The sequence below is a fragment of the Zootoca vivipara genome, chromosome 4 (genome assembly GCF_965207765.1).
Source record: "Zootoca vivipara chromosome 4, rZooViv2.hap1.1, whole genome shotgun sequence".
NCBI lineage: Eukaryota > Metazoa > Chordata > Lepidosauria > Squamata > Lacertidae > Zootoca > Zootoca vivipara.
In genome coordinates this window covers 75,348,649-75,375,297 of record NC_142587.1, presented here as the reverse complement: position 1 = coordinate 75,375,297, position 26,649 = coordinate 75,348,649, and the positions used below count along the sequence as shown (strand labels likewise).

At 43.8% G+C, this 26,649-nt stretch overlaps 1 protein-coding gene across 1 annotated transcript in view; it reads left to right on the top strand.

Moving 5' to 3' along the window:
- The window catches only part of IGSF11 (immunoglobulin superfamily member 11), a 171,822-nt gene extending 146,078 nt beyond the window's left edge, over positions 1-25,744 (top strand). Inside the window, exons 2-7 of the mRNA XM_035114595.3 lie at positions 12,253-12,416; positions 15,353-15,560; positions 18,173-18,328; positions 19,938-20,060; positions 21,671-21,821; positions 22,913-25,744. Coding sequence (XP_034970486.1) covers positions 12,253-12,416; positions 15,353-15,560; positions 18,173-18,328; positions 19,938-20,060; positions 21,671-21,821; positions 22,913-23,354 — 1,244 coding nt within the window. The 3' untranslated portion in view covers positions 23,355-25,744. The remainder of the gene's footprint in view (positions 1-12,252; positions 12,417-15,352; positions 15,561-18,172; positions 18,329-19,937; positions 20,061-21,670; positions 21,822-22,912) is intronic.
- The last annotated feature ends 905 nt before the right edge of the window (positions 25,745-26,649 follow it).

Genomic DNA, 26,649 nt, shown 5'->3' with positions numbered 1-26,649 from the left:
ACCTGTTCACTAACAGACCAAATCACATTGCCGAGGCCAATTAGATAAAGCAACACTGGAGACAAATGGGAGCAAGGACAATGAGGGCTAAGAAGGGGAGAGTTGGCACCAAGAAAAACCAGCAGCTTCTAGAGCCAAAGAAAGCCAAAGAGCATCAAAACAAAAGTTCAAGGGGGGGGGAGTGGATACAATTAGTTTAGATGGAGCAAATATACTAATTTCATAGGGAATATAAGAATTTAAGGCTCAGTCATACTCTGTGAGCAGGACTGCCAATGTTATAGTCCACAAATTGCATTTGGGGTTGCAGCAAATGAATTGCATGCAGAAGTCACAGACTGCTTCCATGAGCCTGGCTCCGAGACTCAGCCTGCCACTGCACCAAATTTTGATTTGCTTCCCTTGAGCAATACTTCTAAACCTCTGAAGAGCACGAAGGGGGTGTTATTATTGTTGCTATTGTGTTTATTACGGGAGGAATACAACACTGATTTATTATTAATAATATTATCTCTGGTGATTATTTATATAGCAACAAAAAACAAATTCTAAGTACTTTTCTATTTCCCCAGTTTGCAGGCTCATTGGGATCCTGATGGCAAATGTTCAGATCCCAGATCTTAATGACCCCAGTGTATTTTTGTTTGATTGATACTTCTCTCTGTGTCGGCTCTCAGAGCACTATACATAGCAGTTGTAAAGCAGATTCTTCCCTTCACCCATCTGCCCCACTGCCATTTCTGTCATCCTTATTTACACTCCAGCAAACATGTGCAGACCTTAAGACGATTCCAGCCTATGTAACCCCATATCGGTTTGCGCACACCCCCATGGGTTATGTTTCCAAAAGCCTCTTGGGGGTCCTTCCTCCCCTCCACCCTGATCTATTATTGATTATGTTTGCGCCTTGAGTCGTTTCCCTTTATTAGGCAGTTTATCACCATGCTACCTTTTTTTCAGGGAGGAGGAGAAAATTTACGCTCCTGACCATAAATCATTTACAAGGCTGCTGGGCCATTAATGTATTTTTTATGGCTCGGCAAAGAGAAAATAGGAACAGGCCCCCTGGCAGAGCCTTCCTGACCCGTTTCGATCCCCCGGCTTCTTTCGCAGACCCTCCAATTCTGGGGGTGAGCAGATGCATCCTTCTGCAGAGATACTGGCAGTTTGCATCTCCCCAGAGGGTCTGCATTGCTGTGTCAGCAAAGGAGTGCAATGCTGCTGCCGCTGCTGCTGCCGCTGCTGCTGACTGCACTTGGCACCGATCCGCAACGCAGTGAATCTTTGCTGACTTGGCTCTGCTGAATGAATTTAAACAGAGAAGTTGGGGGTGGAAGGAGAGGTTTGAGAGTAAGTGGCATGAGCAGTAGCTGTGGTGCTGCTGCCTGCAGATCCCAAAGAGGAACTTTAATTAGGTTTCTGCCTTCTGTGCTTCTGTGTTAACTGATTTTTACTTGACGCTCTGCATTCTCTCCCATAACTCTGTCTTTCGGGGCTGGGCTGAGAAGGTAGTAGTGGTCATTAAAGTGAGTGAATGAAGAATGCAGCTAGGCATCTGGGGTTCCAATCTCAGCTTGGCTCACGGGGTGTCCTTTGCGTCAGGTGGCTCATCTGCAAAGTGGAGGAGATGTTGATGATGTTGCAGACTCTTTGGTTGTGGATGTTTCTATGCAAGAGTGATTTTGCTTCTTATTATCTGGAGTTAGCCTATCTGCATGGAGTGCATTATTCATGGTCTGTGTTGGGCTAGAAAGACTGTGACATGGGAACATTAGAAAACTAGCTTGTACTGAGTCAGACCAGTTGTTGCCTTTAGCTCAGAATTGTCCACGCTGACTGGAAATAGCTCTCTGGGGTTTCAAGTAGGGTTTCTTCCCAGACTTTCCTGGAGATGACTGGATTTAATCAGGGTCTTCTTGCGTGCAAAGCCAATGCTCTACCACTGAGCTGCAGGCTGATTTTGTGTGTGTGTGTGTGTGTGTGTGTGTGTGTGTGTGTGTGTGTGTGAATTATCACAATAAGTACATTAGGTAGGGGAAAGCATCTACTGTGTATTTAGGAACTGGTTCCTCATCCTATCTGGCAGCCTTGATGCATCAAAGCACGTAGAGTCACTGAATCTTACTAATGCAGCTGTTCCAAAATTCCTCTGCAGGCAAATGAAAATGCAGGGACCTCAAGGTCTAACTGTTTCAGAAATTAGCAGTCTCAAGACTTGGCCAGTGTCAGATGCATCAGAGAAAAAGCATTAAACCTCCCATAATGTACCTAATTGTGCAATGCTATACCAAGGAGAAGGAGATTAATGCATGCCCCAGAGATTGATGGGGATTGATTAGCTTTATGCAAGCTAATGTCATTCTAGTTGCTATATTTAGTCCTATCGGTGTACTTTCTTATATTTATAGTCTCACTAATAGTACAAAACAACTTGGATATCATCCTCTGAAACGCAACCACAGTTTAGGCTGGGGGAAGGGCAAGAGCACATGAGACTGACAAATAAACGTAGAGTGGCCAGCGAAATCCAAATTCTGCACTTTAAATAAATCAGGCAAGTGTGCAGATTTACATAGCTACACACTTAATTTGCTCCCTTTGCTTTATTGCTATATTTTGTGTGGTAACATTTCCTTTTCCTTTTTACAATTTTTCTTTTTAACCATGGATGAAGACTAACCATGGATGAAGACAAGGTTGTGGCTGTTGTAATATTTATATTGTGCCTTTCCTTTAAAGAATTCAAGGCAGCATACATATTTCCACCCCAACCCCCTGTCATTTTACCCTCATAGCAACCTTGTAAAGCAGGTTAGGCTCAGAGAGAGTGGCTGGCCCAAAGTGAGCAAGTGAGATTTAAACTTGGAAATTCTAACTACTACACCATACTGGAACTAGAAGCACATTGCAGGAGGAGGCAATTTGGTTTCTATAGAAAGATGATGCCCAATCCTGTGCACAGTTTACTCAGAAGCAAGTGTACATGCAGTTGCAGTTTGGGAACCTTTGGAGAGTGCCTGTTGGGCTAAAAGTAAAAGAAAAGGATGAATTGTGAGGAATAGGTGCTTAACTCTTTGCCTTACTGCCTACTGCTTCATGGAGTTCAAACCATAACATGATTCTTTGATCCCACATTCTGTGTAATGAGTGGTATGAGGGCAGCTCTGCAAATTTCTGAGCCGCCTTGAAAAGTCTGTTGCAACTTACAGGTGTGGTGTGTTGCAAAGGGTTCTTGTCCCCACACTCGATACTGTTCTAGTAATTGACTAGCTCTATCTTTGTGTAGAGCTGACAGTGGAAGCCCAGAGGCAAATAACAGTATCCAAACAACCTCTTGTTAGTGAGCATCATTAGAAAACGAAAGAATGTGCCAATATCTTCCTTCAGTGTTTTCCAGTTAAGGAAACTTCTGTTCTCAGCTCAAGGACAGGGACTCTTTCTGTTGGCATGGGCCACATTTCTCCACATGTCTGGTGGGCAGTGCCACCCAGATGGAGCTGAAAGTAACTCTTTTAATAAGGCAGAATCACCAAAGCCCATCTTGTGGGCACAACTATTTTAAGCGTATTTATCTTATCTTCTTCAGCTCTGAATTCCTCCTCTTCTCTGTCAGGGGCAGCTTGGCATTGAGAGGAAGGTAGAGAGGCCTCCAGTTATCTCTGGAAGCGCCCTCCAAGCAAGGATGGAGAGACTCCTTCCTGCTGTGGGAGAAGGGAGGCTGTGCTGCTTTTATCATTGCTCACAGAGACAGCAGCTGAGTTCAGAGCAACCAGGGTCAGTGAGGCTTTGATAATCAGGCAGTTACTCTGCTTTGTTTCTGCCTGGCCCAGACGTATGCTATCAGCTACAAGAGAGGGGTGTCAGGTGGGAGCAGTGCAGATTTATGGGTAATGGATGTGGCTGCCAATACGTTTGTTGGTAGAGCAGTCTCCAATGCGGAGGAACCTCTCAGGCTTGAGTGGCTCTGAGCATTAATTGTCACATATGTCTGCTTATTTAGAGCGCTACATGGCATGTAACCATGTACAATGAGTTGTAAAGATAACAACAACCCTTGTTTTCTGTCAGCCCCCCCCCCCACTTCTAAAGATGCTTATGTTAGCTAAGGCTTTTCTTTGCTTTATTAAATCGATATGTAAACAAATGAGGAGATCCTTAAGATACCTTCTTTAACAACTGACACTGCAGTTTTGCGTTCCGACAAAATGTGTATTAGATCAGTGGAGGGCTCTTGACGGCAGAAAAACAGCAATGAATCTAACGTATCTCTCCTTTTTCTGGGAAGTGACACTTGCAGCACTATGAAATACAAACCCCATGATCTTGTGTGGAAAACGCTGCAGTCGTAAATTGCAACCAAAGAGAACTCTGGGCTACATGATCCTCAGCGGCAAATTATGCTGCCAGAGTCATTTGCCTGAATGAGAGGAAGCCCATTGGATCCCTTTTCTGGCTGCAAATCCGTGCCCCCTCCTCACTCCAGTGATAATTCTTATTTTTTTCCCTTAGGGAAAGGGGGAAAGGATGACAAATGTCAGGGGGTTATATCAGTCAGGCTCCTTGAGCACCACTCAACACCAAAATGGCTTGATTGATTTTCATGACAAGCGCCAGGCTGCTCACTTATCTCTAACAGAGTTATGTCTCAGAGAGGTAAGTGTCCTCCAGTCCTTTCCCTCCCAAGAAAACTAGGGTAGTACTGGATTGCTGCCTTCTATTTTGGCTTCTGGCTCTGGAGCTGAACTGATTGGAAGAGGTGAAATTGACAAGGTGCCCTGTGTAAAACTCTTTTCTGTTGAGCCTGATGGAAAATGACCAGCTTTGGCCAGCTTCCACTTCCTTTTCCCTTTTGAGGATTTGTGCATAGACTCTTTGGCTTGGATCCTGAAATAAGTTAACTTAAGAAAGTTTGTGGAAGGAAAGTTTGCAATCCACTTCTTCCCCCTGCAGCCGCCCATGAGCACCCCCACAGTCTCTCTGGAGGGTCAGGGGGGGCCTCCTAAAATTCATGGAATGTGCATTGTTGGGGGCTGCTGAGGGAAGGAAGTGATGGGAAACTTCCCTTTGAACTTCCTTAAGTTAACTTAGGCTACGACCCATTTGGGGTGATTCCCCTTTCCTTGCAGGCAATCCATTCACCCCATCCCATATTGTTCCCTTGCACTTTGTTGTTCTAGAGGTCCTCCCTCCAGAAGGTTTTAGGGGACATAAAACTCATTCCACAAGCTTCCAAAAGTTAATGTATCTTAGGGCGCAAGCCATAGCCTCACCCATAGGCACATAGAAAACTACCTTATATTGAGTTGGACCATTGTTCCATCCAGCTCATTATTGTCTACTAACCACTGACTGGCAGTGGTTGTCAATGATTTTGGACAGGCATCTTTTCCCCATCTGTTCTTGGAGATTAAACCAGGACCTGATGTATGCAAGACAGAGTTTCCACAACATCCCATTGACAACAGGGAGAAAGTACACATGGACTAGTGGTTGTATGCAAAGAACTAGTGTAATGCAGTGATTAGAATGTCAGACTTTAACCATGGTTTTAAAATACCTGCTCTATGATCCTGGCCCAGACGCAAGTCACTGTCACCTAGCACTACCAAACTCTGTGGGTGTGATATGAGACAAAAAATATTTGCATGCCCTATCAACTGCACAGACAGTTGGGATCCAAATGGAATTAAATGAAGCAAAGCCACCAAATAAGGTCTGGATGTGCCCTTGTTATTATTAGTGGCCTTAGCTGCCCAGGAAGTAAAAGTCAAACCCTGACCTGGCAGTTCTTGAGAGGTGTTTGTTTGTTGTTGTTTTGTCACAGAAACTGCCTTACTTCATCCCAAAAATTACTTTGCCTTTCTCTGTGCTTCATACCAATCAGCAGCACATGCCACAGCGTATTGTTGCTCACTCTCCAGTCTTTCTTAACATTGTCTTCAAGGTTCTGTACTGCTCATTAGCTGTCCTTTCTGTGTTAGAGAAATCTTAACAGTTGAGGCTGGTGTTGCTAAGGTCTGGGAACTAAGTTTTGGAAACATTCACCAACAGGCATTCACGAGCAGATAAACCAAAAGCTTTTCCCCCCTAGATGCATACTAATTTTAGACTCTGGCAAAAGTTCATTTTCCTATCCATCTGTCTTGAAATGTTTTCCATTAATTAATTATCACTTGCTGTGGTTTCCTCATGAGCTGTCTCATGGTGTGATGTCTTCACCTGATCCAGTAGTATTTGTGTTTATCCTGCTTGCCTTGCCAGTTCTCTCTCTCTCTCTCTCTCTCTCTCTCTCTCTCTCTCTCTCTCTCTCTCTCTCTCTCTCTCACACACACACACACACACACACACATGGGAATCTTCCAGCATGGGAAAATAATCTCATGGCATTTATCAATGCTGAATTAACAATAAAACTACATTCATAAAGCAAGCACAGAAATCATTACAAATCAATAGATTAGCTTCATACATCAGCATAGATAGACCTACCTCAGGGAAAGCCTAGGTGAACAGATAGGTTTTTAATAGGGTGCCTACATGCTAATACTGTCTGATGTTCATAGGGAACACATTCCTTGGGAGTGTGCTTGTTAATACCTGCTGTTATTTACCAGTTGAAGGCCAGTGAAATGTCAAGGCTAGATGCTGGTAGAAGAGGACTTCTCTTACCACTGCCACTTCCCTGCTCAGCATTCCCACTCCTGAACTGAAATGTGATTTACATTTGTGCTCTCAGAGTTTAGTTTATCCAACCTAGGACCTGGCTTCTTTCCCTCCCCAAGCTGGCCATCTGCACTCTGTCGAGACAAAACTTTTAACTGGCTAAATAAATAGATGATTAAGGAACCCTACAACTCTAGACTCAGCTACACTAGTCAAATACATCATTATAACTGTGTTATAAACATGTGACACCAGATGGCCCTGTAGAGCAGTAATCAGCCGCCAGTGGGATTTTCAATAAGGAACTCTTACAACATTTCTTTCTGTAGCGTTTCTTTTATCTGTATAGATCCAGCCTCTGTTGGTGAGAACCGCAACTACAAATTTCACTTCATAACAGAGGAACTCTGAATCGTTTCTTTTGTGCTTTAGATCTATCTCAACTTGACAGATGTGATATAGCTGCCCTGGACTGTCTAGTATTGTCCTGGTGGCGATCCCACTGAGCCCTACCTTGGGATAGAAGACAGTACATTGATAGCAAATACAGTGATTCCTCTCCACCCAACCCAGGGAGCTGGTGCCTCAGCTTCAAAAACTCAAAGTCAGTCCATTGACCTTTCTCTGGCCTTGGTGCTTTGTTCCTTGGTGCTTGGAAAGCGCCCCCTTTGCTCCTTCTGGAGCGGATGGCATCCTAGTAGCAGACTGACTCATTCATAGGCCAGAAGGGGTTTGTGGCACAGACAACATCCTTCTTGTGCTTTGGCTGTCCTTTCTGTGTCAATGTCATTGATGGCTAGAACTGAATACCTTTGGTAGTGGACTCTTAAGACAGAGACTACACATGCAGTCAAGTGGCTATATTTCTTTGTTATTTTTATTAATACTTTTTTTTTTGCCTGAGCCTTTGGTGTAAGGATGAGACCTAAGTCCCAATAATTTTTGTGTCACTGTGCAAGAACTATCCTGGCCCGGTTGCCAAAACCATTTTGTGTAAAAGCAGGACATCTTTTGGGGTAGGAAAAAAACCCTGAGAGGAGGACATTGAAGAATAGTTCACTTACCACATTGTATTCTTATGGGCTATGTGTGAGTGTGTGTGTGTCTTTAAAGAAGGCTCTGGGAATAGAAGGCTTCTGCTGGCTTTAAAAAATGTTTTCCAGCCAAAGCAATGATCTGCCAGACATTTCTCCTACACAAAGGAGAAACGGAATTGCAACATTTATTATTAACTTTGCTGCCTGATGCTTCAGGGCTGGAATGTAAAGCGTTGCAGAGAGCCTCAAAAAACAAAACAAACGAAAAAGGATTCCACTCTGGTCAGGCTGTTAGCAGCTTAGTCCCCTTACTCGTAGCAAGATTGTTCCCCTGGTGCTAATGTAAGTGAGTAGAGTTCTTCTGAGCGTGTATGCAGCACGCTGGTATGTTTCCAAGACTGAACTTTGGAAGTGGAGATGCACTGGCTAATTAAGCGATTTGGTTAGGAAGGTGGCTGCGGTATGTGGGCAGTTTCACTTACCAAGATACTGACTGCCAGGCACTTCTGCACAACCTCATTGCACTGAATGGGATCCTCATTCACTTCTGTGGGTCATAGTTATGCCAGAGATGTTTCCATGAGCTTTGGCCTAGTCTACTGCTTGTGTGGGTTAACTGGATGTTACAAATGTCTACCTGGACTCATGTGTGCAGCCAGCATTCATGTATTTACATGCACACACTGCTGAATGCTTTAGGATCTTTTGCTGGAGTTACAACATGCGTTTGTTACATAAATACTGTACATGAGTTCTGGCTGCACACATGTGAGAGCAAGTATACACTTGTAACATGGATATTGCTGGGCCTTTAAGGACAACTTCACATCAATGTTGTGTGTGTATATGTATTTTTAGAGTTGATATGTAAGTGTTGATAAAGTATTTTAAAATGTTTTCATGTGGCACTGGCCTACTTGGTTCAGATATGCATTTTATTGTTGCTTGCCCGAGGATCGATAGGATGAAAGGTTCATTTATAACTGTAAGTGAGGAAATAAATCAAGAAGGTATAGACTGTACACACAGGATAAACTTGTGTGTCTATTTTGCCATTTATACCCTTTTTTTTTTTTACACAGAAAAGAAAGCTGTGTAAGAAAACAGTGAAGTATGAAGCTGCAGGCGGCAGTTTTTGGTATTTGGAGTCAAGGAGTGGGTTGGGCTCGTACTAGAATATGCGGTTTGGCTGACCAGCTCTACAGTATCCCACAGTTCTTAGTAGCCTTGTAGGATGAAGCACTACAGAGGCCTCTGGGTATCAGAATTTATAAGCTTTGGCAAAGGCTGTGGCCTATCCAGTGTAAATCTATCCGTCCCCAAAGCATGACCCACAGGGCCAACTGGGAGAGCCTGATCTATGTCAGTCCCCACAGAGGGCCTGAACACTCTTGAACATAAATGATTATTTTAGGATTACTTGGTGCCTGGCATGTAGAGTATGGTTCCAATAATTCTTCCAAACATGCACAGATGGATTAAGGGCTCTTGCAGAGTCTGAAGTCTGCACAGATTAAGTTGTATACATGTGTGAGGAACGACTGATCTACACTGTTCAGATTGCTGCCATTACAAAGCCTTCAAGGCACTGGAGTGTCCTAGCAATGTTATTGGTATGGACTAATACTTAGGGCTGAGGAATATGTACCTTTAAGTGCAAGGGGGTGGTTTTGGCTATCTAAAACTATTCAGATTTCACCTAGAAGTCCAGATAAATAATCCAACATGTCTCAACTCATTCTGAATGGGAAATAAGTTTGCTCACTCCTAGTTTGCCATTTAATCACAATTATGCAAATAGCTGGTGAGTACACCTTGGCTGGAGAATCAGGAGACTTGAGGTCAAACTGGATGAGATGTTAATCACACAGTGAATGTGTGGTTAGCTTTTGAATAAATGACAGGTGCAGGAACAGGAGCTAATCTGGATTGGGACCCGGGCATGGGAGGGCAGGGGAGGTTTACCCCTTTGACACACACACCCTGCCTCATTGTCCCATTATGGATGAGGCCATTCATGTCTTCAGTTTACTTTTTAAAAAGCAATTGCTAATTGCATGGTATTGATGTCTCATCTAGTTTGGGCCACAAGTATTTTAGGTTCTTTTAGTGGAAATTCTGCTGTTAGGATTCAGAAGATACGAGCATTGGAAGTTGCCTGGTATTGAGTCTGGCAATTTATTATCTAGCTCAGCAATATTTACATTGACTGTCATTGGCTGTTCAAGGCTTCAGACTGGGTACATTCTCAGTTCTACCTGGGGGTGTCTGAGATGGAACCTGTGTGCAAAGCAGATGTTCTATCACTGAGCTAAGAAGATGATGATGATGATGATGATGATGATGATGATGATAATAATAATAATACTGTAATAATATCCCACCCATCTGACTGGGTAGCCCCAGCCATGCTAGGCAACTTCCAACATGATAAAAACACTTCCAAGGAAATATAATAAACAAATAGAAAGAGAATAAAAGTCCCACATATATACCAAGTATTACACCACCCCCACTTTCCCTGCTTCTTCTTCTTCCCAAACGTCATTCTGTATACAACACTAACAACTCACTTCAAATGTAAAAAAAAAGATTCTACAACCTGAAAAAAGACAAGGCATGTACTTTTGTAAACCAAAATTTTAATAAAAATCAGGGTGGATTTGATTTAAACCAAATAGATATTTTTTATTTTATTTTTTACAGAAAGACTCATTCTTGCTGGTATAATCTTAATATTTACAACCAGATGAAGTTTCATTTTTGGAAGAATAAATTTTCAGAGTAATTTTTACAGTTATAATTTTTTTTTACTGATTTGGTTATGCTATTAGAAATAAATAGACAGATAATTATGAAATAATTGTGAGGTTTAATAAGTTAACTGTTTATATTTGGATAACTTTTCTGCTGTACTTTATTGGAAGGAGAAAAATAATCATTTCCTTAATAACAATTTAAACAATTTATTTAAGTAAAGCAATAACATTATAGCATATATATCCATACAGTATTTGTTAACTGATGTGGTTAAACATTTTTTTTAAAAAAAACAAACAAACTTGACTGCGTTTTAGCACACATGAAAAACTTAAAACAAATCCTCATTTCCTGATGAATAGCCTTTGGACTATAATGTAACCTAAATAGAAAACTATCTTTAAAAGATTTTTCCTCCAAAAGCATTTTATTTTAAAAATCTGATTTAAATAAAAACAATTCTTTTTTTAAAAAAAATGGTTTTCATGCACCCTGATGAAAATTGTTTGTTTAAAACAAACAAACAGCAAAACATGAAACATAAAAAAACTTCCTGATACACGACTGCCTTCAGCTGTCTTTGGAAAGTTGTGTAATTGTTTATCTGTTTGACATCTGATGGGAAGGTGTTCCACAGGGCAGGTGCCACTACCAAGAAGGTCCTTCCCTAGGACAAATATATTTCGGGAAAATTTTGGTTGTTGATCAATGTAGCATCAAGATCTAAGCTTTTCTTGGACTGTATTACTTCAAACTGCGGGTGGGGTACCATATTGCACTATTTGCTTGCTTTTCCGTGGGAAAAAGTGTTCCTTCAAGCAAAAAGAAGGAGAAGCCTATCAGGGAGAAGGTTTCGGCTTTGCCACCATATCTATCTATCCATCCATCTATCCAATATGCATAATATTTCAAGATGGAAAAGCCCACTCACCTGTAGCTTGAAGTATCATCAGTCATTGGATTCTGTTGAATATGTGGTTTTTAATGCTGCTGGGACTGCATGTGCATCCTGTGTGTTTTAGCAGTTTGTATTTGAACCATTTAGTGAAGATATATTAAATTAGTAATTTTGAACTATGTTTATACTTGTGCATGCCCTATTTCTGAATGCAAATAGGTTGTGGGGTGTAAATAAATGTAGTGGATTGTAAGCCTGTGGGCAAGAACTGTTGTGAATTATTATAAAGCTTATAAAGTGCTCAGCACTAGTTAAAGACTCTGGAAATAACAAATGGTGGCGGCGATGGAAGGCATGGCTAGAACAAGGAGCTTGTTGAGAGCAGTTCCTTTTATTTCATTTTGCCTTTGCTTTGTACACTTCTATGGTGCTGCATGCATTTGTGCCTCAGAACCAGCCTGCCCCAACAAAAGCAGATGCAAACTCAGCATACGTTCCTCCTCCATACTCCCTTGTTACCTTTCCTACGTTTACCTGTCAGAAGCAGTTGTTGTGTGCGCCATCCCCATCTGTAGCCCTGCAGGTGCTATTTAGCTTAGCAATACGAATCTTTGTCTTTTATATGCCTCCTGCATCCTGCGCACCAAGAGCCAGAGAGGCGCCGCAGACTGTCCTGGATTGCTCCAGGCAGTAGGCAGTATTGGAAAGTGGGCCAAAGCAGCGGCCTCGTTGTGGGGAGGGGAGGGAAAACAGAAGAGGAAGTGAGGATGTTCAGGGTCACAGAAGCTCACTCTCACATTTCTCACATTTGTATGTATGTCATTGCAGGCAGAGGTTAAAAAATGGTTTCCTGGATAAATACAGCATGTCACCTTGGTGCCTCTTTCTTTACAGGTCTAGTGAGTCCCCTGGAAGTGTTCATGAACACAAGGAGTGTTGAAGTTGCTCGGGGCCAGACGGCGGTCCTGCCCTGTACTTTTACCACCAGTGCTGCGCTTAATAACCTTAACGTCATCTGGATGGTCACGCCACTCTCCAATGCCAACCAGCCTGAACAGGTACCAAACTCTTGGTGGAAACACAGAACTTGTTGGCCACCCCCCCATAGGCTCATAGGGTGCCTTATTTGTTGTTGTTGTTTAGTCGTTTAGTCGTGTCCGACTCTTCTTGACCCCATGGACCAGAGCACGCCAGGCACTCCTGTCTTCCACTGCCTCCCACAGTTTGGTCAGACTCATATTGGTAGCTACAAGAACACTGTACAACCATCTCGTCCTCTGTCGTCCCCTTCTCCTTGTGCCCTCAATATTTCCCAACATCAGAGTCTTTTCCAGGGAGTCCTCTCTTCTCACAAAATGCCCAAAGTATTGGAGCAGGATTGGACAGGATGGCTCAATGCAAGTAACAGAAGACTTGCCCTTCGGTTTACAATCTAGGGCTGCATCGGTTGTGCTGGTTTCCCCCAATTACGTTCTGAAAATGTGGGAAGCAGCCAGACCATAGCCGCAAATGACCTTTTTTGGCTGTAATGTGTGAATCTTGGCTTCTTTACATTGAATTCTGCTGGAACAGCCTATACAGGTCATAGAAAGGTTTCTGGGGGAGGGGGAGGGGGAGGAGAGAGGGAACAGTTAGGCTATGCCTGTGCATCTTTTTTGATAACATCAGACTTGTCAGATTTCAGATAGGTGGGACAAAGGGTCCCTATTTTATAGACAGTTTGTTTCATTTTGATACATTTTTAAAAATGAATGCAAACTCAGGCTTATGCTTGTTATTGGAATACATTGTCAGTGAATTATTATTATTATTATTATTATTATTATTATTATTATTATTATTTAATTTATATACCACCCTATACCCAGGATGCTTCAGGATGCTATACCAGAGGTTTCAGGATGCTTCACAGAATAAAATCAAAATATAAAACTACAAAATACATAATCAAAATAGCAACAACAACAAAATAAGCCCCCCCCCCAAAAAAACTCCACATTTTATAAAGGCATAGGATGTCAATCAAATCAACCAAAGACCCAGTTAAAAAGAAACATTTTTGCCTGGTGCCTAAAGGTGTACAGTGGTGCCTTGCTAGACGAATTTAATTCGTTCCACAGGTCTTTTCTTCTAACGAAAAATTCGCCAAGCGAATACCCTAGGAATGCATTGAAATTTTTTAAGAATTTTTTTGCCCATAGGAACGCATTAATTGAATTTCAATGCATCCCTATGGGAAACCGCGATTTGCTAGATGAATTTTTCATAAAACGAATTCGTCTAGCGAGGCAACCTCCACTAGAAAAAACCTTTCGTTAAACGGAAATTTCGTTAAGCAGGGCATTCGTTAAGCGAGGCACCGCTGTATAATGAAGGCACCAGACGAACTTCCCTGGGGAGAGCAATACACAGACGGAGAGCCACTGCAGAGAAGACCCGTTTTTGTGTTGACACCCTCCAGACCTCTCGAGGAGGAGGCAGCACACGAAGAAGGGCCTCAGAAGATAATCTCTATGTCTGGGTAGGTTCACATGGAAAGAGGCAGTCCTTGAAGTATTGTGGTCCTGAGCCGTTTAAGGCTTTATAGGTCAAAACCAGCACATTGATTTGGGCCCAGAACCTAATTGGAAGCCAGTGCAGTCAGACCAGGATTGGTGTAACATACTCAAACCGTCTTGCTCCAGTGAGCAACATGGCCGCTGAATTCTGTACTATCTGAGGTTTCCGAACCATCTTCAGAGGCAGCCCTAAGCATAACGCATTGCAGTAATCTAACCTTGAGGTTATCAGAGTATAGACAACAGTAGTTAGGCTATCCCTGTCCAGATAGGGACGTAGCAGGGCCACCAGCCGAAGCTGATGGAAGGCACTCTGGGCCACTGAGGCCACCTGAGCCTCAAGTATCCTGGAGTGCCCCTAAACTACGAAGCTGCTCCTTCAGAGGAAGTGTAACCCCATCAAGAGTAGGCGATCTCCCACCTATCTGGTCCAGGGGACCACCCACTAGCAGTGCCTCAGTCTTACCTGGATTGAGTTTCAGTTTGTTGGCTCTCATCCAGTCCAGCACTTCCACTGCCTCAGTTGCAGATGTAAAGGAGAAATAGAGCTGAGTGTCACACCCTCAAGGAATGACCATCCAAGTGGGACTGGAACCACTGCAAAGCGCCTAGTTCAGCAGTCGCTTCAGAAGGATACCATGGTTGATGGTATCAAAAGCTGCTGAGAGGTCAAGAAGAATTAACAGGGACACATTTCCCTTGTCTCTCTTTCGACAGAGGTCATCATACAGAGCGACCGAAGCAATCAATATGTATACATTTGAATTGAAACACACACACATTGGTTAATACTGCTGCTTTTTCTTGTGCTGATTTACCAAAACGTAAAATAACACATGCAAAACAGTAAAATAGCACATAAAAATGAATCTTGATGCAAATGCATACAAGCCGCTTTATTTTCCCCTAATGCATTCTGCACATCGTTTTTTGTGTGGGTGGGTGAATGTGAAAGAACAGGCCATGTTCAATACTCAGTACAAAATTTGCAAATATAAAATAGTAAGAGAGAAGGGTTCCTAATGCATCGGTTCCACTTTGGAAATGAGACCATGTATTCCAAGACTCCAAAATGCAGAGGAGGGAGATATGCAAACTCCCTCCCTGCTTATAAGCCTTTTTGTGTCCTCCTTCTAAATAGAAAGACATATAAAATTGACTAGGCCTGACTCTTCCCTTTAGGGGAACATTTCATTGTAGTTTCCCCTATATCTTTTAAATCTATTGTGCAAATACTTCTCCATGGTAGGAAAAGTAGAAGCCGTGCATAGTAAGTACCTAGAAGCTCCATATGGCTTATCTTACCCCCAGAACACAATTGTTGTATTTTAATTGCACTAAAACCACAGGACACTGAAGCCTCTGTATAATGAGTGAACAAGTCCTCGTTTAACCATTACTTTGTTAAAGAGAAGTGTCATATCTTTGTTTTTCAGGTTATTATTTACCAGGGGGGTCAGATTTTTGATGGTGCACCCCAGTTTTATGGGCGAGTGGGGTTTGCAATGACGATGCCAACCACCAGTGCCTCCATCTTCATCAACAACACCCAGCTGTCAGACACTGGGACTTACCAGTGTTTGGTCAACAATCTACCAGACCGAGGTGGCCGGAATATTGGAGTCATTGGGCTCAACGTCTTAGGTATGTGCTTTGCTCTAGTCCACACCACTGATAACCATGAAAAGCCTGAAACAAGAGGCTGGTTTTCCTCAAAACTTGAAACAGCTAGTCTGCCACATAATGGCACAGGTGAAACAAAATGTTGGGCTATGTGAGTTCAAAACTACCTTCGGATGGTGGAATATTAGACCGTCAGGGGTGTAAGCCTAAAAACGACACAAGGGAGCTCCCCTTCTCCTTCACATACTGTAACAAGTATCAGAAAGCGCTGGGTGTATTCTTGCAGAGGAGAATTTCACCTCAAGTGGCTTTTCCCATTGTAGTACATGGTGACAGGAGAAGCTGCACCTGGCAGACGTTTCTGTTTTGTTTCATTGTGACCTGTAGGGAAAGAAGCCTAATTAGCACGGGGACAAGGCAAACCTTGGCTCTCTAGATCTAAGGTTCTGCTCCTGCCACCGCTTAACAGGGTCTGCTGCATAGCTGTCAACCGTCCCTTTTTTTGCGTGAAACTCCCTTATTCCAAGCCACAGCTGTCAGCCTTCCCTTTTTTGGTTGGAAATTCCCTTATTCCAGCGCTGTTTCCCGCTGCTATCCTGGAATGTTAGATATACCGTAGACTGTCCCCGGGACAGGTGAGGCTACCGCTGATCCCTTATTTTCAAATCCGAAAGTTGACAGCTATGGTCTGTTGTGAGTGATGTGTGCAAAGATCCAAACCAGAGGGTGGAGGCAGGAGCAATGTCCCAAACAAGTGAGGCTGAATTCCAGGGAAGGCAGATCAGGGTCTGTGGAGTTAAGAGGCAGGCCGAAAATCAAGTCAGACAGGAGCCATGGTTTAAGACAGCAATGAGGAGAAAGAGGAGAAGGAGTTGGTCAGAGACCTCACATTTCAGACAAGTGGCACAGACTGAGAATTGGGCTCTGAGCCTCAGATTTTAAAGGACCTGGTGTACTCAGAGGGTCCTTGGGTCTGCCGACTGGTGATTGATCCTACATGGAACTCTTGGAGGGCAATTTACCAAGCTGTAAACCCGATGAAGTGGAGTGGGGCCTTTCAGTCCATGGGCTGGATTGATTCCTGGCCAACCAAGAAGAGTCAAGTGAGTGGGGCCAAAATGTTCCTGGAGCCTTAGGGATTTTTATTTTATTTATTTTTTGCCTCAGTCAACTTTTACTTCCCTCACATGAACAGAGAATTTATTAGGGTGGGGTACTCCCTTCATTAAACCTTTGTTTCCAATTAAAGGGGGAATTCAGTGCCATTGATAGAGGAGGAAGAAAATAATTTGACTTATGGTGTATACTTCATAAATGTAAAATAATATGAGGTGGTAGATTTTATGTGTCTTTCATATTATTATTATTATTATTTTAAAAAAACTTGTAAGCTAGCAGCCCTAAGACCACCACCTTGTATTACTGTATTACTTTAGGCCCCAACCTACAGAAAGGTTTTCTCTTCCTAATCCTTTCAAAAACAGTATCCTGAAATCCACCAGTTCTACTATATATCAACTTTCTCCTCAATATTTTGAAGTGTTTATGATATTGCTGCTGCTGCTACTACTACTACTACTACTACTACTACTACTACTACTTGACACCACAGGAAGGGAGGCTCACTGACCATTTCCACAAAATTCCTTAGTGTATGCAGTTGAGCAAAACATGCCCATTCCAGTTAAAGTACTGACAGCAGTTGTAGTACTTGCTGTGTTAAATACAAGTGGGAGAAATGAGGGAATGCATGTCTCTGGTTCACTTTTACCATGTCCCTAATATTTAATTGAAAAAAATTACTTGGGTGTTTCCAAAGTTATCGTATCTTATTTTTCCCAACAGTTGTGTTATCTTTTTGCAAAAGGAATAATGTGACACCTCCCATCTTCATTCTGCTACCAGAATTGGCTCAAAGCAAAAAGCTTTAATGATATCTTTATTGTATAAGCTGGTGGGGAGCTGCAGATGTTGTTCTTCCCCGTAGAGGACACTAATCGAAAATGGCCACAATTAAGTCAGCAGTTATGACTGAGCTGGCTCACTAGCTACAAAAGCCTTAGCAGGTGACCTCGCCTGTTGCTTCCCCTATTAGTCTTAAGCCATCTGTATCTTTTGTTTTCTCAGCCTGTCTTTTTGTTCTCTCTCTTTTAAAATGAAATTAAAATAAAATCTACCCATACTCCATTTTTCCAATCCTTAAGTTCATTTCCCCACATTTCTCTATCAGTCTGAACTTCCCCCAAAGAAAGTCCTCATGAAAATTAGCGTTTGTGTGCAAATTCATCCTACCATGAAAATTTTTATGCACTTTTGCATAATATACACATTTCTGCATTTCCCCCTAATACAATGGATTTTTGCATGTGATTTACCCTAAAATATTGTATATTGTATATGCACTCTTCATTTTTGTACACATTACTTGGCTGGGGAACCACATTACAGCTGCAAATTTTGAAGGATTTTTTGGGGGGAAATGTGAAATCTGTAAGTTCACCTTCAGTTGTGAACTGAATTGAATTTCTCTCCCAGCCCTCCTCCTCCAGGGCCTAGAGTCCTTACTAGTCACACTTTTCTGCTGAACGCAGCTCCTGACCTAACTGTTGCTCTGCCATCTTTTCTCACTGCAGTTCCTCCATCTGCCCCAGTCTGCAGAATTCAGGGCTCTTTGAACATTGGCAGTGACATCACACTGACGTGCAGTTCAGAAGAAGGCATCCCTCGGCCAACCTATTACTGGGAACGACTGGACAGTGCTCCCAAGCTGCCCCCGACAGCCACACAAGGTGATCATTGCACACACACACACACACACACACACACACACACCCAGCCCCACAACTGCGTTTTCCAAGAGAGTTGTCTAATTTTCCCTTCGCTTGTTCTGCTGGCACTAAGGTCACAACTTTATGTGGTCTATCCCAAACTGCTGACGGACTTACCTGGGTTTCAGGGCAGGAAACACCAGATACAAGACGGTCACAGAGGGGAGGGGAGTGATGAATGTTGCTGTGATAAGAGCAGAAACTCACTTAAAATAAAGAATAGGGAGAAAATAAGCTGTCCAATACTGTATAACGGAAGCAACTGAACCTTTAGAGTACTGGGTGCCCTCTAGTGGAAATTCTAATCATAGTACAGTATTTAAAAAGCACACATACCTTAGAGCAGGGGTGGTCAACCTTTCTGCCCAACGTGCCATAAATCCATTCCAGAGCATGAGGCAGTGCCACTGTAGGGTACACCAGTCTGCACAACTCCCATTATTGTTGTGCAGTCTGTCTCTTGCTTGTTGAGCCTGGGAGTGCAGTGCAGAAGAGGCAGGCCTGATGCTGTGCCATAATAGTTGGCTTGCAGAACTGTGCTGCAGCTCAGCCACCCTTACTTTAGAGATGCATGCTTCGTGTATATTAGGGATTTGAATTAATGAGCCAGCCAAATACTCACCTCTTGCATTCCTGCTGGTGGTTCCACTCCAATCTGTGAGTGAAGGCTAGTACACAGACACTTTAAAAAAAAAGTGGTTTGCAAAGTGTGTGGAGTGAATATGAGCATGTGGGTGAAGCATCCATGGGATCAATGCACAAACAACCATGTATTGATTGTGCACTTTGGTGGTGTGCTGAAATATTATCTTATACTGAAAATCATATAGTAAGTCATTTAATTGGTATATTGTGGTGCCCCAATGCCACCTGCATCACAGTTTGCGAACTCATTATATCCTAGGGTTATCCTAGGGCTGTGCTGAATGCTCACAGGTTTGTTTGTTTGTTTGTTTCATTTAGATAACATGGCAAGCTGTAGCTAATCTAAAGCAGAAGCAAAAGTTTTCGAACTCCTTGTGGTCACATCAGAAGGGAGGGCTGAGTGTTCAAGCCTGGGACTCACCTAGGATCATTGTACTGAACTATGCTCTAGCACTACATCCAAATCAGCCCACTGTTTTTACACTTTGTTTGGACCTCAGAATCAGATATGGCTCTTGATTAAGGATCCGAAAATGTGTTTTTTTTCCCTTTCTGGAATGATAAAAAGCTGAGTAGTTGACAACTGTATTTGAGTTCCTTGTAAGAACAAGTGTTAGCTGGTTGATGGCCCTTGCTAGTTATCTTGCCTTATTCTCTTATCCTCAGCTTTCACATACATAAAAAAAATAATCTTTAAGAAGAAAATGTGCACTGTAAGCTCCTTAAACCCTAATCTTGTCTGTTTCTGATGCTTTCATCTAAAGGTTATTTTCTAATTTATCTCTTAAGAGTCTTGCATAGAATTTGTGATTTACTGGATTTGCCTTTTCAAGGCTGCATTGAAATGGCTGTCTTTCTCTCCACCCCCCACATGCCACGTCTCTTAATTCAATTTATGTTTTTTTTTTCCTTCCTTCTCATCTAGACCAAGTTCAGGGTACAGTCATTCTACGCAATATTAGCTCTGTGTCATCAGGACGTTACCAGTGTGTGGCTTCTAATGGCATCGGAAGCAGCACTTGCACTCTTGAGGTTCAAGTGATTACACGTAAGTCAGTTTTAATGAGGGACTTGTCTTGCACAAGTCAGCCTCGTGTCTCATTGCCTGTTGGATGCAAGCAGGGTATTCTTCTTACAGGAGCAGTATGTTGCCCTTCCCCACTTCCTCCCCATAGTACCTCTGTCTTTAACCAATTCATGCATTACACAGACATGGAGAAAGCAAAAGAACAAGTGTCTTCCTTCTGTTTTCCCAATCTCTGTAGTAATGTGAGAAATGAGAAGTCCTCAGTCTTGTTTGTAGTAAGATTTGGAAGCCTCTCCCCAGGCTCACTTGCCCCATCATGAATGAGATCCTTGAACCCCATTTTTTATGTTGTTGAAGCAGGTAGAGGAAAAGCAGAAGCACATCTTCTAGTAATGCATGAAACTTCGCTGCATGTGTGGAAATTTGTAGTCCGGAATAAGAGATGCTAATCCCGTAAATACTTCATTGTTGTTTATTTAACAGATTTATACACCACTTCATAGCATTATGCCATCAAAGTCGTGTACAGGATAAAAACAGGATAAAACATAGCAACATTATTTCAGCAAACTCTAAAAACAATAAAACCATCTTTACAAATTCCAAAAACAACAAAATGATTTCTACAGATATAAACATGTTCTATAAGTGACTGGGTCACTTTATATTAAGAAAGCCTTCTTAAATATAGATGTCTTCAGTAAGCACCTAAATCTCATGACAAAACTAATGTGCTTGAGATGCAAATACTGGAAAAGGAAAGGAAATAGAATTTGCTCAGGGCAAAAGAGAATGGGTTGATCCTGCTGCTTGCTTCTTCTTTTTAAATAGCATGTTTGGGAATGAAACCTACTGCTTTGCACCAGGTATTTGGACCCATTCTAAAAATAACCAGAGGCCCAACACCCCCACCCACCCCCACTGCATTGAAAGTGCAGTGTTTTTTCACAATGCACTGGAAGCTGAGAGCCCATCTATCACTGGATATAGTTTTCTTCCCTTAAGAGGGTGGATGCTTGTAATTAACCATGTAGAAGATAAGCTGCAGATGCCCACTGCACTTGCACATGATTCCTTTCACAACTAATGGCAACTCCAGGTGGGTGTGGGTGCACATTGGATGGCGCTGCAGCACAATTGGTAGACTCCCTCCCCTGCACAAATGGATGGAGAAGCCCCATAGCTGCCTTCAGCAAAAGAAAACTAAATCCAACCACAGCTCTCCTTTGTAAGAGCTACGGTAGTTTGGTTCTCAGAGCTGTGGCTTCTGATATGCCTAAAGTGGGCTCCTTCCTGAGAGCATTCTACCCCACTTGTCTCTTGGGGTCCCACGCTGGACAATAGCTTGTGATGGAGTGATAATTATAGGTGATACAAGAGATATCAAGCCGGTCTCTCCTGATGCTGAAAACCTGCTGAGGCTTGGTTGAACTTGCTCTATACCAGGCATCCCCAAACTTTGTCCCTCCAGATGTTTTGGACTACAATTCCCATCTTCCCTGACCACTGGTCCTGTTAGCTAGGGATCATGGGAGTTGTAGGCCAAAACATCTGGAGGGCCGCAGTTCGGGGATGCCTGCTCTATACCCTTTCCCTACTCCAACTTCTCATGTATTCCATGTCCCACACAGCTCACCCCCGGAGCTTTGGCCTGATTGCTGGAGCTGCAGCTGCAGGGGTCTTGGTGCTCATCATCTGCATCACCGTGGTGGCTGTGACACTCTTTTACTGGAAGAACAAACATAAGGAGGAAGAGGAGGAGGAAATTCCTAATGAGATAAGGTTTGACCTTCGACAAGATATTGCTCTGTCCCTTTCCCCCGTCATCTTCTTCATTTATTTTAAAAAAATTAAATGCCACTTATTTTTCAAAAAAAATATCATAGTGGTTTACAAAAAAATGTACATATAGCTACACAATAAAAATCCATACAAAAAGAGTTAAAATCAGAATCAGCTAACTATTATATATTTTGAATTGCCTGCATAAGCCTGATGGAATGTAAAGGTTTTCAGCAGGCATTTAAAAGTTGGCACAGCAGAATCTCTGTTGTCAGAGTGTTCCACAACACTGGGCTGATGACACAAAAGGCTCAGTTTCCTGTTGTCAAATGAGCTTGCCAACTCAGGGAATGACCAACGGCACTCCAGCAGATGGTTTCAGTGATCAAGCTGGGATATAAAGGTTCAGGTCCCTGAGGTACCCTGGACCTAAGTTGTTGGGGGCTTTCTAAATTAATAGGGATCAAAGCAGTGATACCGTACCAGAGTTTTTGCCATAGTTTATTTCCAGCTGAGCTCTGTCAGATTAATATTTTAGTGTACACTACTTTATTTCGTGATTATTTCATTACTAGTAGTGGCTTGACCACCCAGAGTTCTGGTACAGGCATAAAAGCCAGCTTCATACATAATTTCTTCTTTAGGTGTTGCCAAGAGTTGACATGTGAACAAATACACCATTCCTGGTAATATAATAATTGATCAGTAGTGGTAGTCAAAGGCAAGTGCTTATGGGGTTCCCCACTTACATCCCATTGACAAGGGGAAATGAGGCCAAAAAGACTTCCAGAAGTGCATGACCAGCATTGCTCAATTCTATTGTCGCTTGTCATTCGTCATTGTACTCTGTTAGACCTCAAGCCCGACAGCCTGATGCTGAGATAGAGGCATAGAAAACTGGATTGTAAGACTTAAGGTGGAGATGTCAAAACTGGGCACATCATTGAGCCAACATGGCATCATGGTGTGGGTTATTTGCTTTTCTCCTTGTGCTGCGCCAGTGCAAGGTGTTTTTGTTCCTGCCAGGGATGGGGGTGTTTAGAATGGAGGGCAACTACAATGCTAACAATGGCCTCCTCCTGTTTCCCTAGGGAGGATGATCTGCCACCCAAATGCTCTTCATCCACAAAAGCATTCCACGGCGATGCTTCATCCTCGGAGAACGACACTCTCACGTCATCCAACACCTACAACAGCCGGTACTGGAACGACCCCAAAGCAAACCATGCCACAGACTCCTTTGCTCGCCTCAACAACGATGTGCGCCAGCCCTTCTCCCGCACTGGAAGCACCAGCGCCCGCCCTGTCTATGCCAATGGAGGCCACCCAGCCCCCCCTCCACCCAAGACATTGGTGGTGACAACCAATACAGCCCCCTCCCCACAGGAGATGGCCAGAAGCAATGGCTCAGTGAGCCGCAAGCCAAGACCCCAGCACACACGCTCCTACGCCGTGAGCCAGGCAACGCTGGAAAGGATAGGTGCAGTGCCGGTCATGGTGCCGGCGCAGAGCCGAGCCGGCTCTTTGGTGTAGGAAGTGGCCATGGTTCTGAGGAAAACAAGAACCTGTTGCACCGAGTGGGGGTGAAGACCTGGCCAAAACAAGAGACCCTTCTCTTCCTCCCTGAAATGCGTTGAAGGGGAACATCAAGCCTCTCCTCTGTGTCTTTCCCCCACCCCAGGTCACTCCCACTGGTGTGTGATGGTTCCCTCCCCTTGCTTCCCACAACCCTTTTTATGATCTCAGGGGTCTCCTCAGCTGTGGCTGGATGTGCCAAGGCCAAAGGGAGGGGCACACAAGGCGTCACAGGGGGACGATGCCACACTTGGTTTACTAAGATCTACCTAATGAGGCCCCCTCAAGGATGGCGAGTGAGGTGGGGTTCAGAGGGCCCCATAGTCAGCAGATGGGCCATTAGCAGGGAGGACTACTCAACAGCCTTATGGATGGCACATTGGCTGCTTGGCTCAAAACAGATGACGAACGTGGTGGGGGGGAGTGGAAAGATGCTGGTCAAGCCAAGCTGTTCTCAGAGGGACAGAGAGAGAGAGAATCACGAGACAAGGGAGGAGGGGCAGATTGGGAATTCGTTTGAGGGTTATATTTTATTCTTTAGTTTGTTCTTGCCACCCCCTCCTGCTTTCTCCTTTTCCTAGACTGGATGTTCTCTTCCCCATCCACCCGGCCCCAACCTTGCACTAGTTTTTTGGATGCTTCCAGCAACCCCTTGTCACCTCCATGGAAACCGTTGTAAGTCAGTCCGGCATTGTTCCCCAACGAGCTGCTTGGCGTCAGAATGTGCTACTGCTGCTGCTGTTTCGCTGTTGTTGAGAGGAGGGATTCGTGGGGGGAGGCAGTAACGGTGCTGGGTGGAATGCTGAAGCCTCCGTTGCTTATTGAGGGCTGTGCTGTGTTTTCTGGGCATGTGGCTGGCATTTTGCAAGGAGCTGGGCTTCAGTGCCTTTGGCGTTTGCATGGCAGGGTCTGTCTCCTCCCCACCCACCCCATAGGGCTGTTTGGGTCTGGCTTGCATGGCCAGTTGAACATTCACATATTTGAGGCTTCACATTTAACTTCCTTTTCTTGGATCTTTGGGGCTTATTATAGTAAAGGGAGCAGGGAAAAAGAGAGAGAGAGAGACAGAGAGAGTGCAGGAAAGCAGGGAGCAGCAGAAAGGAAGGCTTGTGGCAGTGCTCCCCCCCCTTTCCCTCCTTGCGGTGTGACTGACTCTTACATGGCGCCTCACTGTGGCAGGCTGGCGTGAGGCCCTGTTGCTTCCTTGCCCCTGCCTGTCCGCCCGACTTGACAGGTTTCACTCTTGCAATTTTCAGTAGCCTTAATTAAAACTGAGGATTTAGAAAAGAAAAAATAATAAGCAAACAAGGGTCTTTTCATGCCGTGGAGGAGACTTAGAGCTGGGGGGCCATTTCCTAATACCTCGAGGAGGCAGAGCCAAGGGACATGTCACATGAGTCCCGCTGTCCACACCTGCCTCATTTGTATTGCTGACACACTGATCTCCTTAACGGGAAAATGCTCCCCTTGGAAGCTCTTCTTACCAGGCTTTCCTTCTCTGCACTGACAAACGAGGGAGAGAAGGAGAGAGAGACATCTTTCTGATCTCACCCCAGCACTATAAAAGGGGGTGGCTTGTTTCACAGGCTCCCTCCCACCTTCCAACATGCACTGGAAAAGGGGTTTGCTGGAGGTCGGTCTCTTGCTACTCTTCCGCTTCCACTGGCTCACCCAGACTTCATACTTTTCTTCCAAATGGGCACAGAGGCATCCTCTAGGAGAGCTTCCTGCCCAGGCTATATTTCCTTCTCTACCCACACACTATGCTTGCAGAGAGAGTCCTTCAGGTTGCACTGGGTTTGAAGCTTAGCTGAGATTCTGTGCCTTCTTTGCTTTTAAAAAAGAAAACAAACAAACCATGTTCTCCTCCTCCTCCTCTCCTCTAAGCCCCTCTTCCCCATAACACATACGCAACTTGCTTCATTGACTTCCGAGCACACCAGGCAGACAGATGGGCTGCTGAATTTATACACGTTTCCCAGGGAGCAGTCTCTCTCCTCATGTGCTCACTGCCGGTTTCTCCATTCCAGACTTGGAGGTTGGGGTGGGGGTTTGGGGGGGAGGGGAGGAAGTGTGGCTTAAAAACAAAACAAAAAAACAGCAATGCAAAAATAGAGGGCGGGGGTAAAATAACGCAGAGACACACATTCTCTCTGCTTTTATAACAACGAAAAATGTAGGACGTTTTCAAGGAATGCTGCCCACGGCAGCTTACACTCCAGTGCTCGGAAAGCCCTTCCCGGTTCTACCGTTCATGAGACTGTTCGCTCTCCTCTTTCTTTGTTCTTTCTAATTGTCTAAAAAAAGGAAAAAAATCAATAAAACTTTTATTCGTATAAAAGGGGAAACGGTTGTCTGTGCATTTTATTATTATTTCCCATGCTTCAGCACTAGGGATGGAAGAAAAAATTGTTGTATCTAGACTAATATACAGATTGGAAATGTGGTCAACTTTTGGGTTTTTCACTTTTCCCAAATTTTGCAATGCAGTCCTCAGTTCCCAGAACACACCAAAATGCATTTTAAAAATGTGTACTCTGGGATGAAGTTTCTTCAGAAATGCATGCGTTGAGATCAGGGCTTTGCTGTTGCCAACAGCAAAGGTTGACTCCACAGAGTTGCTGAACAAACGGGCCTGGTCTGCTAGAAGGTAGCTTCTTGTGTTCCTACTCTCCAAATGAGAGCCTTCTGGAGGAATCTCAATGTACTGTCAGGGTGAGCCTTGGAGAGCCAGGCATCCATTGCCCATCATCATTCTCACGTTGGGCAGAGCACCCAAGATGGTTGAGGGCAGCACAAAAGAATCCCAGGGTTGTACACCTGGCCGCATCCAAGTTAAGAGAGTCTGCTAAGGGTGCTTTGACCAGTTAGTAAACATCCTCAGAATTGTTTAGGATCAGGCTGGTCCTCTGTACTTCAACTGTTTTCTTTATTTACATACTTCAAAGATGTATAAGAGCAAGAATAGCCCTGCTGGACCAGGCCAATGGCCCATCTAATCCAGCATCCTGTTCACACAGTGGCCAACCAGATGCCTGTGGGAAACCTGCAAGCGAGACCTGACCACAAGAGCACTCCCCTCCCCTCCCCTCCAGCAGCACATACTGTTAGACCTTGCCTGTGCAACAAATGATCATCAAGATTGCTTGGAAGAGATCAAACCAATGCATTTAAATATACCAGGCAATGAAGACAACTAAAAGCAGCAGCAGAGCAGAGTAGCAAATGGCACAATTACTCTCTGTTAAAAACA